General features: G+C 38.8%; 1 protein-coding gene across 2 annotated transcripts in view; it reads left to right on the forward strand.

The window, feature by feature from the left end:
* The window catches only part of plxdc1 (plexin domain containing 1), a 98,041-nt gene extending 82,946 nt beyond the window's left edge, over positions 1 to 15,095 (forward strand). Inside the window, exons 11-13 of one of the 2 annotated variants that reach the window (XM_005156124.6) lie at positions 955 to 1,078; positions 9,997 to 10,136; positions 14,513 to 15,095. In XM_005156124.6, the coding sequence (XP_005156181.1) occupies positions 955 to 1,078; positions 9,997 to 10,136; positions 14,513 to 14,635 (387 nt within the window). In that variant the 3' untranslated portion in view covers positions 14,636 to 15,095. 2 annotated transcript variants of the gene reach the window in all.
* Positions 15,096 to 16,215: the final 1,120 nt, after the last annotated feature.

Genomic DNA, 16,215 nt, shown 5'->3' on the forward strand with positions numbered 1-16,215 from the left:
ATCATTAGATTTTTTTGTCTTGTTTCTAGTCCAAATATCTAAAAGTTCTCAAATCAAGAAGCACTTTCTACACAAACAAAACACATTGTCTTGTTTTAAGAAATAATATGCCTAAATTAATTGAGTTTTTCCTTAAATCAAGCAAAATAACCTGGCAATTATTAAAGGTGATAAATGATAAAAGATTATTTTGCTTACCCCATTGGTTGATTATTTTGCTTGATTTAAGGAAAAACTCACTTCATTGTGGCATATTATTTCTTAAAACAAGACAATGTGTTTAGCTTGTCTAAAAAATGCTTCTTGATTTAAGAATTTGTAGATAATTGGACTAGAAATAAGACAAAAAATCTAAACAAAGCATTTTTTGCAGTGTAGAATTTTAAGATCCATTAAGCATTGTTTGATTTAAAGCAGAATACTCAGTCAAAGCTACTGGTCACTGATTAACAACATTCTTCAAAATATATTTTTGTTTGTTTATCAGAAAAAAAGAAAAAACAGGTTTGAAACAACTGGGAGTAAATGATGATAAAGTTTTCATTTTGGTGGAACGGTAGCTAAGTGGTTAGCATGGTTGCTTAGGAGCAGGTTCAAATAATTTTTTTTTTTTTAAACACAAGTAACGTAATCATATCCCTGGGTAATAATATGTATGTGTACATAAAAAAAAAAAAAAAAATATATATATATATATATATATATATATATATATATATATATATTAAGCATTTACTTACAAATGTGTACTTCTGAAAACTCTTAGTTAACTTGTATATAAAGTAATACTTTTGATTAGAAGTAAGAAGTAAAACTTGAATGTAAACATAATAAACTGTGATTTATTACTTGTTCCCAGTTTTATGGACATTTTAGTACATTGAGACTGTAAATGCTGTTATTATTGTTATTTTATATTAAAGCATAATTTGAGTTGGCATGTGTTTGTCTAAGGCAAAAGGCAAATGTGATGACTATGCTCATGGAGGCCCGGAGAGTTCAAACAGCCCTTTTAGATTACCATCTCCATCAATAGCTCCTTCCCCTGTAGCTCGACCTGCCAGTCCCATGACTGAAGGTAAGAATATTCAATATATGAAAATGTCTAAGAAATTAGCCATTAAACATATTACACTCATAAATGCAAAAATGTATGCATCATTCATGCTAAAATAACTGTGTCTGTTTGGTTTGTCTTTTGCTTGCATCTTTCTGTACAACATTCAACTCTTTCCTCCATGTTTGAAACAAAATGTTGTATTTATGTGATTTTGAAAGTTAGTTGTTCATCATGAGACACTCCTCTTTAGCATTTTTATGAGCCTAGTATCAACTAGAAATAATCTGGCATAGTCAGGACTTATTAGGGTGGTGCAGTAGGTAGTGCTGTCGCCTCACAGCAAGTAGGTTGCTGATTTGAGCCTCGGCTGGGTCAGTTGGCGTTTCTGTGTGGAGTTTGCAAGTTACCCTGCGTGAGTTTCCTCAGGGTGCTCCGGTTTCCCCCACAGTCCAAAGACATGTGAATTGGGTAGGCTAAATTGTCCGTAGTGTGAATGGATGTGTATAGATGTTTCCCAGAGATGGGTTGCTGCTGGAAGGGCAGCTGCATAGAACATATGCTGGATAAGTTGGCGGTTCATTCTGCTGTGGCCACCCCGGATTAATAAAGGGACTAAGCCAAAAAGAAAATGAATCAATGAATGACTTATTAGATGTCTGTAATTATATGTTACAATTCTAAGATGTGCACTGTTGTTGTTATTAATGATGTAGTTATAGTTTTTTGGCTTATAGTGAGGAATATATTTACTTATAACATTGAGACAAAATAATAATATTTATTAATGAAAAAAATTTATGTGAAAGTATTCAATAGTATTTTCTGGTTCTAGAATCTGATTGGCTGACAGAATTGGCCCTGCAGAATTCTAATAGTATCAGCACTGTTCCCAAGTGTACCCCCAATGTATTTTTTTAAGTGAGGATAGACCAGGGGTGGCCAACCCTGTTCCTGGAGAGCCACCTTCCTTCAGATTTTAGTTGCTACCCATATCAAACACACCTGCCTGTAATTATCACGTGGTGTTCAGTTCCAAATTAATTGATTCAGGTGTGTTTGATATGGGTAGCAACTGAAATCTGCAGGAAGGTGGCTCTCCAGGAACAGGGTTGGCCACCCCTGGAATAGACTATCTGAAAATGAAGAATCAGCTTCTCATTCCCCATCAAGGGTACCCTTTTGTCGACCAAAGCCCTGCTCATACTGAAATTTCAGCCATGATTTAGTCATCTGAGACAAATTTGGGCAATCCTAAAAGATTTGTGAAATCCTAGGATAAAATCTGTGATCTTTAATCCTGGGTTTAACATGTTCACTGACAGATTTTACTATCAGATTTTTCCTCCGATGAAGTTCTGTCACTATCAGAAGATTTCAGACACTTTCCTGCCGTGTGACAACAGCTGGGATGAGCGTCAATCCAAGAACAATCCAAGAACAAAATTTTTTGATGCAATCCATGCGACAACTCAAATGACCGAGGGGAAATGTCAAAACTGTTTTTTTCTTCCTGATTTTTATTGAGACACACCGTGTGCAAAATTACCACTACAGATTGTTTACGTTTGCTATGAGAAATCCTTTTAGAATGGGATAGTGAAAGTGTCGGGGCGTTTTCTTTGGTGTTTCAGTCATTCAGTCTGACTTCATGCCAGCTGAGATCTTACAGTGTGACATGAGAGCCATGTTTGTCCAGTCTAACATGCTACAATCATTTAGGGTTATAAAATAACTCACAGTGTGTTGGCCTTTAATAATAAAAATCATGTTATGTTACTTTGACACAATCTAGATTGTAAATGGATGAATAAATGGATTTAAGAATGAAAAACATTAGGTTAACACTTTATGATCCATAATTAGATTAATAGACATTAGTGAGCAGTTTGTAAGTACACCTACAAATGGTTTGTAGACAAAACAAGCAGGGCTATTACATCTTAGCGTGAAAAACACAAAGATACAAATTGTGGCATGAAAACTGGGTGAAATGGGTGTGTCTCATTGAGAGACTTGACAGCCTGAACTCATTTTGAATTATCCTAAAGAGCCCCTACTATACATGAAATAGGGTTATATTTTGGTTGTAAGGGTCTCCAACAAAAGTCTAATATGCATGCAAGGTCAAAAAACACTTTCATGGTCTCATAATATGCATTTATTTTTACCTAATTATCCCAGCGACTCCCATATGAACAGTTCTGCGATTCATTTGTTCCCAAGCCCCTCCTTAGCGCAAAGCTAATCTGCACTGATTGGACCGATGACAGCCTGCTGTGAGTGGTCGAGACTGACAGCCTTCAGCGAGAGACAGAGTGAAATGCCCAGCAGCTAATCAACAATATAAAAGTAGTCAGAGTGAATACATGCTTCATAGTGTAAGGCGTGGATTTTGGCTGCCAGTGGGTGAATGTAAATACAGACGATGGACTTGACGACTAACTATTACCCTCCTCCTCAGAGGACACAACACTAAAACATTTAAAAACAAAAAATGCACTTTCAGGTTGAGGGTGGTGTGATTGCCATTTGCCTAGAACACAAGTTCAACTTGCTGGGTGCAATTTAGACAACTCACCTTAAACCTGAGCTGAACTATTTTGAAGCTTGACCGTTGCATGTGTGTAGGAACAGCTGACGGTCCGTGAACAAATCCGCACATGTCGCGTTTTCAATGTGGCTTTACACTCGATATGAGAATATAAAGAGTTAACTTGATAAATGATTAGGAGGCATTAACTCACAGGACTGGGGCTACCCACAGGAGTGATCACCCATGAAAGTTATTCACCCTACACCACAGCACACTCCAGTCACACACCCTGATGAATCAGAAGTGTCCCACAGCCTTCTGACACAACAGCACCACCACCAAAAAGGTTCCTCCACCCATGGGCCCCCATCTCCTGCAAGAAAAATAAAGAAAATAACAAAAGCCATCAATGGGAAAGGGGCTTCTCACTCAAACCAGTTGATTTTTATATATAGAATATAAAGAGTTAACTTGATATCTGCGGTTACAAGTAACAAAACACAACTAAATACATAATTTGTTCATTCAGTTCATTCGACTGGCGTCTCTGTGTGTGTGTGTCTGTGGCTTTTTTTCTTTGTTAGTGGGCGCGGCCGCAGGTTTCAAATCTCAAATCTTTGTGCGCGCAACTACTGTTGTGTTTCGTGGCTGCGTCTTCGTGAAACACCTAATGACTCGTTTTCAAGATGACTCGTTTGAAGAACTATGAGAACTATGACGAATCAAAAGTTTTAAACACTGTACACTTACAGATTTAAGCTTTAGCTGGGTATTTCACTTTACTTAGAGCTGTGTTACACACTACATGGAAGGGCATTTTCAAAAACCCATAATATCGGCTCTTTAAAAATCCCTGACTATTCTTAAATAGCTAGGGGTATGTCCTGAACCGTCATAGTATGAGGGTCAGGGTTCAGTTCACGAATTCCCATAATAAATACAGTCAGTCCACATATGCAGTCACTGGAATTAGGCAAAAAACACCACAGCAGTGCAACAATTGAGGGGCAAGAAAGAGTGAGAGAGTGAGATAGAGCAATGGTTCCGTCATGTTGCCATTGTTGTGCCAACTTGCTACCGTAAACAAAAGCTCTTCTAATTGGTCCACTGCTCTGGGACTGACAGTGTGACAAATGAGCATTTCTGTGAATTAAAGTTGAAATTGTTTTGTCTTCACCAGGCATCTAAAAAAACTCATTACTGGAAATTGTCTTGTATCTGGCTTGTATATATATGACAACAGTCATGTATATCTGTCAAACAATAAAAATAAAAGATACTGACTTATCTTGTGTGCACATACGTCAGTCTTTAAGTAAGTGAGTACATTCTATATGCACACACGTAATATTGAACATTTGTTGTTGGCTGCACCGGTTTTTATTTTTTTCATCATTGTGTTAAATCTCCATCACATGATGCTCTTTAGTTCTATAGCTGACCGTGACAAAATAAACCCTTTTTGAACAATGACCCTAAAACCAAGGTACATACCGAATCGTGCTTTCTGTTCACCATTACACTTTTTTACTAAATAATGCAATACCTAATTTAGTAGTAAAAATGTAATAATTAACAAAGTATGATAATACAATCAAGATCATTATACATGTCATTATAAGTAAAAAAATGCAGCATTTCTAGCTGCATGTATGAACTGCTATATGGCTTACAATTCTCCAACAAAAGAACATATCCTCTGTGTAGGGGCTAGAGTGTAGGTGTTAAAGTGGAAGTAAAGCAGTCTGTGAAGTTTAAATTATTTTGTAAACCGATTTCCACTGTAATGTAAAACATAAACATGATTAAATGTAACCATTTAGAAGAAAAGAGGGTGTTTTATTATAGCTTTTTGAGCAAGGGTACCGCCATCTTGTGTGGTGTGACACCATGGTTTTGGTTTCCTTACTAAAGGTAAATAGATACAGTATCAAAAGATGATTAACCGATGGACACTAGAAAGACAAATACAACAAGTTACATAAGCAAAAACTGCCGATCCAGGCTTGAACACAGCGTAATAGTCAACAGCAAGTGGAAAAATTAAATAAGTAGGCCTCTTTTAGGTTGAGTACTGGACCTAGTTAACTGGACCATGTCCATGACTTCATGCCTTACATTAATTTAAACGATGATTGCTCAATTTTTTTATTGAATTAGGAATATCGGGAAATACTTCCTCATTTGCCATCATTCGTTCTCTGTTACCCAAATAATGGTTAGAAAATAAAATGTAAACCAGTATAAACAAACTCATTCACCAACATCAGCATATCAAACCCAACAGAAATAGCAATATGTCTTACCATGGCACCACGTTTACAAATTCAAACTGCACACGCTGACTGATTTCTAAGCATTATGCCAAATTATATAATCTTCCATGCCATCATATTTAAAATCAGTTTGCAATCCATGCAACCACCTTTTGTCGACAATTGCTCACTTATTTTACTGCCTCACAAAAGCATCGGGGCCCTCTATTGGTGAACTGGTTGACAGTAATGAGGTTACAAAAACATACAAAAAAGACAGTAAATACATAACCCTGTCAGTAGACTATTTGCTGAGTAAACATTGTTTAAAGATGTATGCTACACTGTACTTTAGTTGTACAATAAAGATATTTATTAATGTTGGGCAGAGTAAACAAAACATCAGGTGTTGTTAATTTGGTTTAATGTCTGATAAAAAGTGTAATGTACATCCCCAGCATTTACGCATAATTTATAATAATCATGACAATATTGGTAAGATGGCACAATTAAAACATATATATTTTTTATATGATTTACTATTCAGGATTTAAATGTCTTTAATTTCAAGGAACTCAATATCTGGGTGAATATAATATAAACAAGAATTTGTTTGCAGGTTAGGCAGACTTGGATGAAGTTAGTGGCTAGCAGCAAATATCCAGAAGTTGAGGACATAAGATTGAGCTGGAGACAGGTACTGTGCCCTCTGATGGCCAGTCTAGGCACCTAGACTGATGCATCTGAACAGAAAACAGAAGAGGGAGTTAACAAGCAATACATTTGACAGATGACTTGCTTACAAAAATTACCATTCCTATTGTACAATTGTGGGAGGCACCATCATCTTATCAAAATGAGTTATAAAGTATGAGGATGGTAAAGAATCTGAGGAGGAAAGATCAATGGATGTGGTTCAAGATTAAGAAGATGAGTTTGACTTTGCAAGGGAGGGAAGCATTTATAGTAAGGATGAACGTGTCAGTGATATTGAAAATGACCAACCAATTGCCTTACCGGATAGGAAAAGTGTTGTCACTACAGGTGAATTGCTGGATTGTGGGTTAAGGGTTGTGACAAGTGTTTGGTGAGGTCACTGTTGTAAAAATAAATAAATGAATGATAACCCAGTCCAGGAGACACGTACAAGCAGAATTGATTTTTTGAGATGTGTTGGTTAGTCTGCAGTCAAACAGCATCTTCAAGAAGTTCAAGAGCCTACAGAAGTCTCTCACAGGTCTGCAGTCTACAAGTTTTGATCACAAGTCTGTAGCAAGTCTAAAATGAGTCTAATTTGAGACAGAGACTTTTATATAAATAAAAAAATACCACACAGTCAGAGCTTGGTCTGAAGCCATAATAATCTTTACAGTAATATAACAATAATACCAATAATATGTAATTAATGGTAAACGTCAAATGATCAGTCAAGCACATGAAATACTATATTTATTATCTGTATTATAAAAAAATTGTATGGTTACAAATTATCATACAAATATGCAGGTTCAAATCCAGGTAATTCCTCAGAGGGGAAAACTACTCTAATAGAGCTGACAACAAAAGCAGGAATATAGATCCAGTGGTTCTTTTGTCAAATGTCCTCTGGCCCAAAGTCTAAATAGCATGTATGTGGTCAACCTAGAGACTAACTGAAAATAATTTTATAAGCCATTTGCACACAAATGATCATGCAAAATGTGGTCCAGATGTGCCTCGTGACATCAGATTGACTGACATGGTTGACATTAGAGTACACCATCAGGGCTGGACTGAGACAAAAAATCGGTCCTGAAATTTTGGGACAGAGTGGTCCACTACATTCAATCAAAATGCTACCCATCTGTGCACGCCCTTGAATATGTTTACCAACTCTCATTCTAAAAATGTACAAAAGCCATATATTGGAAATAATGAGAGTTGACAAATTAAAACCTTAAAAGTTTTTATTTATTATTATAATAAAATTATAATCCACACTGGAAGTCCATCCTGTGTGTGCCTGGACTGCCTGCTGATGCACACACAGTTAAAGGTGCAGTAGGTGATTGACTTCAGAAACATTTTTTGTTGTGCTGGTTAAAAGTCTCTTCACAGTCCAACAGTAATGATTACAGTAAATGATCTAAATGTGTTTATATGTATTTTTATATTCTGGGTAAGGCATAAAACTAAAAAATGTTCATCCAATTAAATAGAGTCAGACCGACATCTATCATAATTACGATAAGCAGCTCAAACTGTCTGTCAGCAAATGTAGATTCGGACTTCTGCGAATCTGTTCACGCAGACCCGCCATTCGCGCGTGCCCGTCTGCATAAGCGGCCGCGCAATCACAAGACAAACCGGGAGAAATCAAATGCTGAAGTTGAAACTTCTAAAAACCTGAATCAATATTGGAGTTACTTTAGCACGCTAAAGGAAGGACGACACCATGGCTGAAATATTACTGTTAGATAGGTAATGTTCTGTTTTAAAACTATTTTAGTCAGGCTAAGCTTATGTTAGATTATGTTTTGTTATGAATGACTTCTATGCACAGACGTGTTGTTCAGCCACTGAAATTTCCCAGTGAAAGATTGATGTGATTATTTTTAGTTTCATAAGGTCCTTTTACAGCATCGATAATATAGATTTATATTTAGTTTAACAACAAAACATCAGTAAATAGCGCTATTCCGCCTAACCTGCTTTATTAAGCTAAAGTTGCTTTTATATTCACATTGGGTCATTTTTGAACAATGACAGCCTTCCTATACTGTTTACCATGCTACTCTGAATATTCATTCTGAAATAGCATGTAAGTGTGGCTAAGTAATAAATGTGATTCCTGCACAGTGCTGACACTAACTGGCGAATTACATGAACTAGTAGGTTGTCTGTCTGCTGTTGTGACATGGTCCACACGCTCGCGATTTCAGGGGGTTTGGCTTTTAATCACAGTCCCTCCCCGCCTTCCAAAGATAATATGTTAAGTGGTTAGCATTTTGGCAGATCACCTACTGCGCCTTTAATGTTGATTACCAAAATAAAAATAAATAATAAAAGCAATATGTCAGAGACCCTAAAAAATGCTTAACTGAACAGTGAAACATCAAACATAGCTTAAAGAGTGTACATACTCAATTAAATAACCTTAAACATTTAAAAATGCAACAAATATTTGTTTGGGCCCAAACTACAAAACTAAATGTAAAAAAATAGTATTGGTTTTGCTTAAGTTGCACACTGTCATGTATAAAAACCATTATAACCATATTGTATAATTAATGTAACCGTAGGCCTACATCATGCTGACGAACAAAAAACAGAATGTCATGATATCCCATGTGATTGTCTTCTGACCAAGTGCATCTTAAAATACATGAAATACTCCTCATAGAGCTTGAGAAGCATACATTCGTAATGATATAACTGGTAAAATAAAGACTTGCAGGTTAAGGAAATCGCATATGAGAAAGTTGCCGTGGGCCTTGGTGCAGATGAAAAGTTAAAAAAAAAGTAAATTTATATAGGCTAGATAGAATAGACAGGAATATATTAATCTGTTCAACAGTTGTCGATCTGCTATGCGCTGCAGATGCAAAAGGCAAATGCCTGCTTGCCGCTTTTGCTCTCCCTACGTGCGCGGCCCTAACACCTAACAACACGAGCTCTCCTCGGCCCTAACAAGTGGGTTTACTGTAACGTTAAACACCTTTGCCGTATCAGCTCAAATGCATAAACCATTGGGTTATTGACTATTTGCTCCACCGTCCTTTTAGGTTCATCCTCCATTTTAAAGCAAGCTTTAGACAAATTGAAAAAAAAACTCTCTTGCTCAAATAGCTATAATAAAACACCTTTTTTCTTTGAAATAGTTACATTTAATCATGTTTGTGTATAGTTTCATTACAGTGGAAATCGGTTTACAAAATAATGTAAACTTCACTGACTGCTTCACTTTCATATTAATGTTACACTTTCTTTTGCACTAGTACAACCAGCACAGTTTTGCTTGTCATTCACCATGCTCACATATATGCTGACCATCCATCCATTCATGTTTTTGTGCTCCCTGTATTCATTTAAATGTAATATTTTGTTTAAGAATTATATGTATTTTCTGTTTTTTGGACTGACAATAACCACACTCTTACATTTTTTAGGCGAGGAAGAGGTGCCAGAACACACAGCCATCATTGCTGGTGTAGTGGCAGCTCTGATTCTTCTTGTGTTCTTGACCCTGTTGGCGGTCTATTATATTAACACACATCCAACAGTTGCTCCTCCATTCTACCTCATGCAGGTAAGCACACTATCTATCTATCATGTTTATAAAAATTAGTACATCCTATTGAATTTTATAGTTTTCTGTATCTGGACATAAGGAAACATATGTTCCTTAAGCTTAAAATGTGGAAAATGACACCTTACATGAACAACATAACAACATGTGATGTGTCATTATTGAATAAGAAAAATAAAGCCAAAATGGAAGAACTATTTGTTAAAAACTTAGGACTTGGTATGTTTTAATTTCCTGTAGATCCAATTTTAGATGCAATCATTTGAAATACTCCAAGGTAGTGGGTGGTGCTCTTCTGTCCCAGCCATTCAGTGTACCTTCTCCAGTTGCCCCTTCCTGGTCAGATTAGAAGCAGGTATAGAGAAAAAGATCATACCTGGGTCTTTGTAGTTGTCTGGAAGCTTTTTGGATGGCTGTCACCTTTTATTCCTGCTCTTGGACAAGACCTCTTCCAACCCTAAAACCCAGGTACTTTACCTTTGACATGGTTAGATGATATTGTCAGAGGTTGGCATTCAGTGCAGCCTTTCAGAGTTTGGACAGCATCCTTCGAAGTCTTTCCCGATCTTCCTCCCAAACCTCAGAGTGGATTACCACATCATGAATCCGGTGGAGGCTTTGGGAACTTCCCTTATTCCAAAGAGAACATACAGTAAGAGTAGTTCCCAATATTTCTTATCTTCAAATGCTACTCTTTGGAGTATCTGATTTAGGTATCTGAGGAGGATCTGGTTCCATTTCTTGATGAGGCCATTGGTCCAGGGGTGGTAGACGAAGGTGCAGATCTTTTTGGTTTTCAGTAGCTGACAGAGGTCAACCATTAGCCAGGACATAAATAGAGAACCCTGGTTTGTCATAATCTCAAAGGGTATGCCTAACAGGCTTTAGTGCAGGAAAAGCTTGCTGGCAATGGCTTTGGAGTTGGCCTTTCTGAGGCGGCCTGCTTCCGGGCATCGGTGGGCGTAGTCCATTATTATCAGGATGTGTTTGCACCCCGGGTCTGACTTTTGAACTGCCCCCATGAGGTCATTCCCTATAGTTCTGTTGTTGAATGGATGGACAATGCAGCATACCAACCACTTCCTGACTGGAGGAGAGAGGATGGTTGCGTTGATATCCCGTTGGTAAGCGGCATCCACCAGCTTGATGGTCAAGAACCATTTCTGCAAGGCTCTCCAGGTGAACAAGACAGATGGCCCAATCCTTGATCAAAGCAACTACTTTCTCCATCCCTGCACGTTAAGTGATAAGCTTGAACAAATGTGCTAAAAGTGACTTTAACTGGCTCCAGCATTTGTTCATATTAAAGAAAAATAATAATATCCACAATTGAATTTTCACATTCCTGATTTCAGTTGACCACTGAACAAAAAAAATTCAATGATTTTTACTTTCTACTTTTCTATATATTTAATTTTTATATATTTCTTTACATATTTTAAATAATTTTCATCATCATTTTCATCCGCTTATCCGGGGACGGGTTGCAGGGGCAGCAGTCTTAGGAGAGAACTTCAGACTTCCCTCTTCCCAGACACTTCCTCCAGCTCCTTCGGGAGGATCCCGAGGCGTTCCCAGGCCAGCCAAGAGACATAATCCCTCAAGCGTGTCCTGGGTCTTCCCAGAGGCCCCCCTCCCTGTGGGACATGCCTGGAACACCTCCCTAGGTAGGTGTCCTGGAGGCGCTCAGAACAGATGCCCAAGCCACCTCTGCTAACTTCGGAGGAGCAGTGACTCTACTCCGAGCTCCACCCGGGTGACAGGGGTCCTCACCCTGTCTATAAGGGTGTGCCTTGCCACCCTATGAAGAAAACTCATTTCAGCCACTTGTATCCGAGATTTTGCCTTTCGGTCATGACCCAAAGCTCATGACCAAAGGTGAGAGTAGGAAAATAGATTGACCTGTAAATCAAGAGCTTTGCCTTTCGGCTCAGCTTCTTCTTTACCACAACAGACCGGTACAATGACCACATCACTGCTGTCGCTGGACTGACCCACCAGTCAACCTCACACTCCATCCTTCCGTCACTCGTGAACAAAACCCAAGATACTTGAACTCCTGCACCTGGGGTAAGGACTTCCCTCCAACCTGGAGATGGCAAACCAACTTTTTCCAGTGGAACACCATGGCCTCGGACTTGGAAGTGCTGATTGTCATTCCAGCCACGTCACACTCGGTAGCAAACCGCCCAAGTGCATGCTGAAGGTCTATGTTTGAAGAAGCCAACAGAATGACATCATCTGCAAATAACAGAGATGAAATCCTGTGGTCCCCGAACCAGACCCCCCCAGCTCAAGGCTATGCTTTAAAGTTCTGTCCATAAAAATTATAAAAAGAATTGGTGACAAAGAACAGCCCTGCCGGAGCCTAACATGCACCGTAAACAAGTCTGATATATTGCTGGCAATGCGAACTAAACTTCTTATCTGTTCATACTCCCATAGCACCCTCCACAGACTGCCTCGAGGGACACTTGAGAATGCCTTCTCCAAGTCCACTAAATACGTGTGAACTGGTTGGGCATAATCCCATGAACCCCCGAGCACCCTGGTGAGAGTATAGAGTTGGTCCAGTGTGCCACAGCCTGGGCGAAAACCACATTGTTCCTTCTGGATCCTAGGTTCAACCATCGGCCGGATCCTCCTCCACAGTACCCTGGCATAGACTTACACAGGGAGGCTAAGAAGTGTGATCCCCCTATAGTTGGAGCACACCCTCCAGTCTCCTTTCATAGAAATGGGAACCACCACCCCAGTTCCCCAGTCCAGAGGTACTGTCCCTGACCTCCATGTGATATTGTAGAGACGTGTCAGCCAAGACAGCCCCACAATATCCAGTGACCTAAGATACACAGTGTGAATCTCATCCACCCCCACTGCTTTGCCACTCTGGAGTTTGCAAACTATCTCAGTGACCTCAGCTTGGGTGATGGGTGAGTCCACCACTGCAGTCTCTGCTTCCTAAGAGCTATGTTGTCGGGGGCTAATGCCCCTGGTAGGGTCTCCCAAGGCAAAAAGGTCTTAGGTGACAGTTCAGACTAAGTGCGGTCCTAAAACCCCTTATTAACTCAATCACATCGAGGATCGTGACGTCGCCCGGTATGGCGTAGTCGGGGCCCCACCCTGGAGCCAGGCCTGGGGTTGGGGCTTGTATGCGAGCACCTGGTGGCCGGGTTGTTTCCCACGGAACCCAGCTGGGCTTAGCCCAAAGAAGTGACGTGGGACCATCCTCATGCGGGCCCACCACCTACAGGGGGAGTCGTAAGGGACCGGTGCATTGTTGAACGAGTGGTGATCGAAGATTAGGACTAAGACAACCCGATCGTCGAGCACAGATACTGGCTCTATGGACATGGAATGTCACCTTACTGGGAGGGAAGGAGCCGGAGCCTTTACGGGAGGTGGAACGATACCAACTAGAGATAGTTGGGCTCACCTCCACGCACAGCTGGGGCTCTAGAACTCAACTTCTTGAGAAGGGCTGGACTTTCTTCTACTCTGGAGTTACCCATGGTGTGAAGCGGCAGGCTGGTGTGGGCTTGCTTATAGCTCCCATGGTGTGAAGCGGCAGGCTGGTGTGGGCTTGCTTATAGCTCCCCAACTTAGCCACCATGTGTTGAAGTTTTCCCAGGTGAACGAGAGGATCGCCTCCCTGTGTCAGGAATAGGTCTTTCACTGTGGTTTGTGCCTACGGGCCAAACACCAGCACAGAGTACACAGCATTCTTGGAGTCCTTGGGAAGGATGCTGGAAGATGCTCAGACTGAGAACTTCATTGTTTTACTCATGGACTTCAACGCCCACGTGGGTAATGACAGTGATACCTGGAGAGGTGTGATTGGGAGGAACGGCCTCCCTAATCTGAACCCGAGTGGTGTTCTGTTATTGGGCCTTTAAATTAATTTTTATCTTCAAATGCCAATCTTTTAAAACAGTTTATGTTCTAAAAACAGATTACATTTAAATGGGTTGGTGTTGTGGAATAAAAAAAAAAAAAACACAACAAAAAGAGTGCCCAGCTTTCTAAAAAGTAGGATGCTATGGGATACTTTAGAATAAAATATTTGTGTATGTAAAAATATTAGTCAAAACCAAAACAAAACACACACAAAAAAAAAGTGAGATCAGTCCAAAAATTAATATGTTGGAGAAAAATATTAAACAAAATCTTCATAAGGAGAAAAAATCTCGATTGTTTAGTTGAAATTGCTTTGTTTTTTTTTTGTTTTTTTTCAATAAATTGATTCAATTTAAATGTATTACTGTTCTAATCCTGAAGATGTCAGGTGATCAAACTCAAAAATGTTTTGTTTAATTGGACGTTTGTGTGTATGTTTACTAGAATTGTAAACTATTGTTTTTGTCTGTTTTTTATAGCGCCGTGGCAATAATTATTGGCCCTCCATGAAATTTCGGAATCAAGGATGCCATTCCAGCTATGCTGAAGTTGATCTAGGGGGTTATGAAAAAGAGAACTTCATTGAGGCAGAGCAGTGCTGATGGTGCAGGACTGTCTTTCCTTTTTCTCTTTCTTTCTTTCTTTCTTTCTTTCTTTCTTTTTGTTCTTTCCTTTTTTTGCAGGGGATGGACTCATTTTATGAACAAAGATTGATCCGACACCTTTTATTAGGTGCAATTGGATACTTTAAACAAAATTATTGCAGTCTAATAGTGTACAGCATATCTTTTTTGTGTTCTGATGATAAAATATGTGTAAAACACACATGGATTTAACAGCACTTTTATTGAAATAGCCTGCTTTTGGTGATATAAAAGTTACCTGTTTAACATGATCAAATATCAGAAATTCTTGTGACCATATCCAAAGCGAAAACTACTCGATTTTCATTGTTAAACACCTTTATGGTGTTGCATTGTGAATACACAGTATGCTTACTGTAAAATAAAAAAAAAAAATAAAAAAGGTGGTTTTCTTTGAAAAACACGATTACTACATTGTAAAAAAGTGTTTCTACAGAGACAAAACAGTTTATTGTTATACTAGAGATAAATTATATTAATTACATATTATATATATATTATTTACATAATGCTTTTATCGTATTATAACAGCATGCCACCCATTGATAAGCACAGTTATTCTGCAAAATTAACGTTAAGTGAGCGGCGTTTGTCTGACAGGTCCATTTATGAAAGCATACTCCTAATGGATATTGGATAAGACGAAATGGCCAAGCATCCAGCCCCAAATATATAACTATCTCATTAATACTCCAAGTAAATTTACAAGAGAGAAGTTAAAGGCCTACAAGTCTTTGAATGCCTACAATTTAGTTCTGTGTGGTGATGTGCAAGGAAAAAATGTTCCATTATTACCGGATTCAACACTATGTAGTGCTAAAAACCGAGGTTCTCCCTATCCAAAGACAAGGAAAGAAGGTGGAACTGTACAAGGCCTGGGTAATCATCAACAAGCAAAACTACTGCATTTTGACAGCGAACTGCACCTTTACGGCAGGGTATGTGAACTTACATTTTTAGATTTCATCCTAAGCATTAAGTGTCCACAGTGTAATTAACTATATCTAACTGTTTTTGCTGAAATCATTGCTGCAATCAAAAACAAGTAATGTGTTTGATTCAGCATAGTGTGAACTTACCTGATATAAAATGAAAACTGCATTTTTAATTAGGTCTTCACTCCATTCAGCTCATATGGTGGCTGTTAGCGAAAGACGTCTCCGGTTGGCATTAAAAACAGTGTGGTGTATGGTAAACATGGTGTATGGTCATTCCTTTATCCAGTCAGGTGGAAGAATGGAGTCAGGTTTAGCGAATACATAATGCTGCATGTCATCAGCATTACAATGAAAGTTAACACCAAATTCAGAAAATATACCTATTCTCTACATGAATGAAGCAGGAAATTGATTAGCAATGCCAGCCATAATTCAGACTTGTTCTGGTCATGTTTGGCCCGGACTTCAAGTATCTTGGGGTTTTGTTCACAAGTGAGGGAAGGATGAAACAAGTGATTGACAGATGGATCGGTGCAGCAGTAATGTGGTCGATGTACTGATCCATTGTGGTTCCCTAAGAAGAAGTTGAGACAAAAACAA

Source organism: Danio rerio, chromosome 12 (assembly GCF_049306965.1).
Source record: "Danio rerio strain Tuebingen ecotype United States chromosome 12, GRCz12tu, whole genome shotgun sequence".
NCBI classification, from domain to species: domain Eukaryota; kingdom Metazoa; phylum Chordata; class Actinopteri; order Cypriniformes; family Danionidae; genus Danio; species Danio rerio.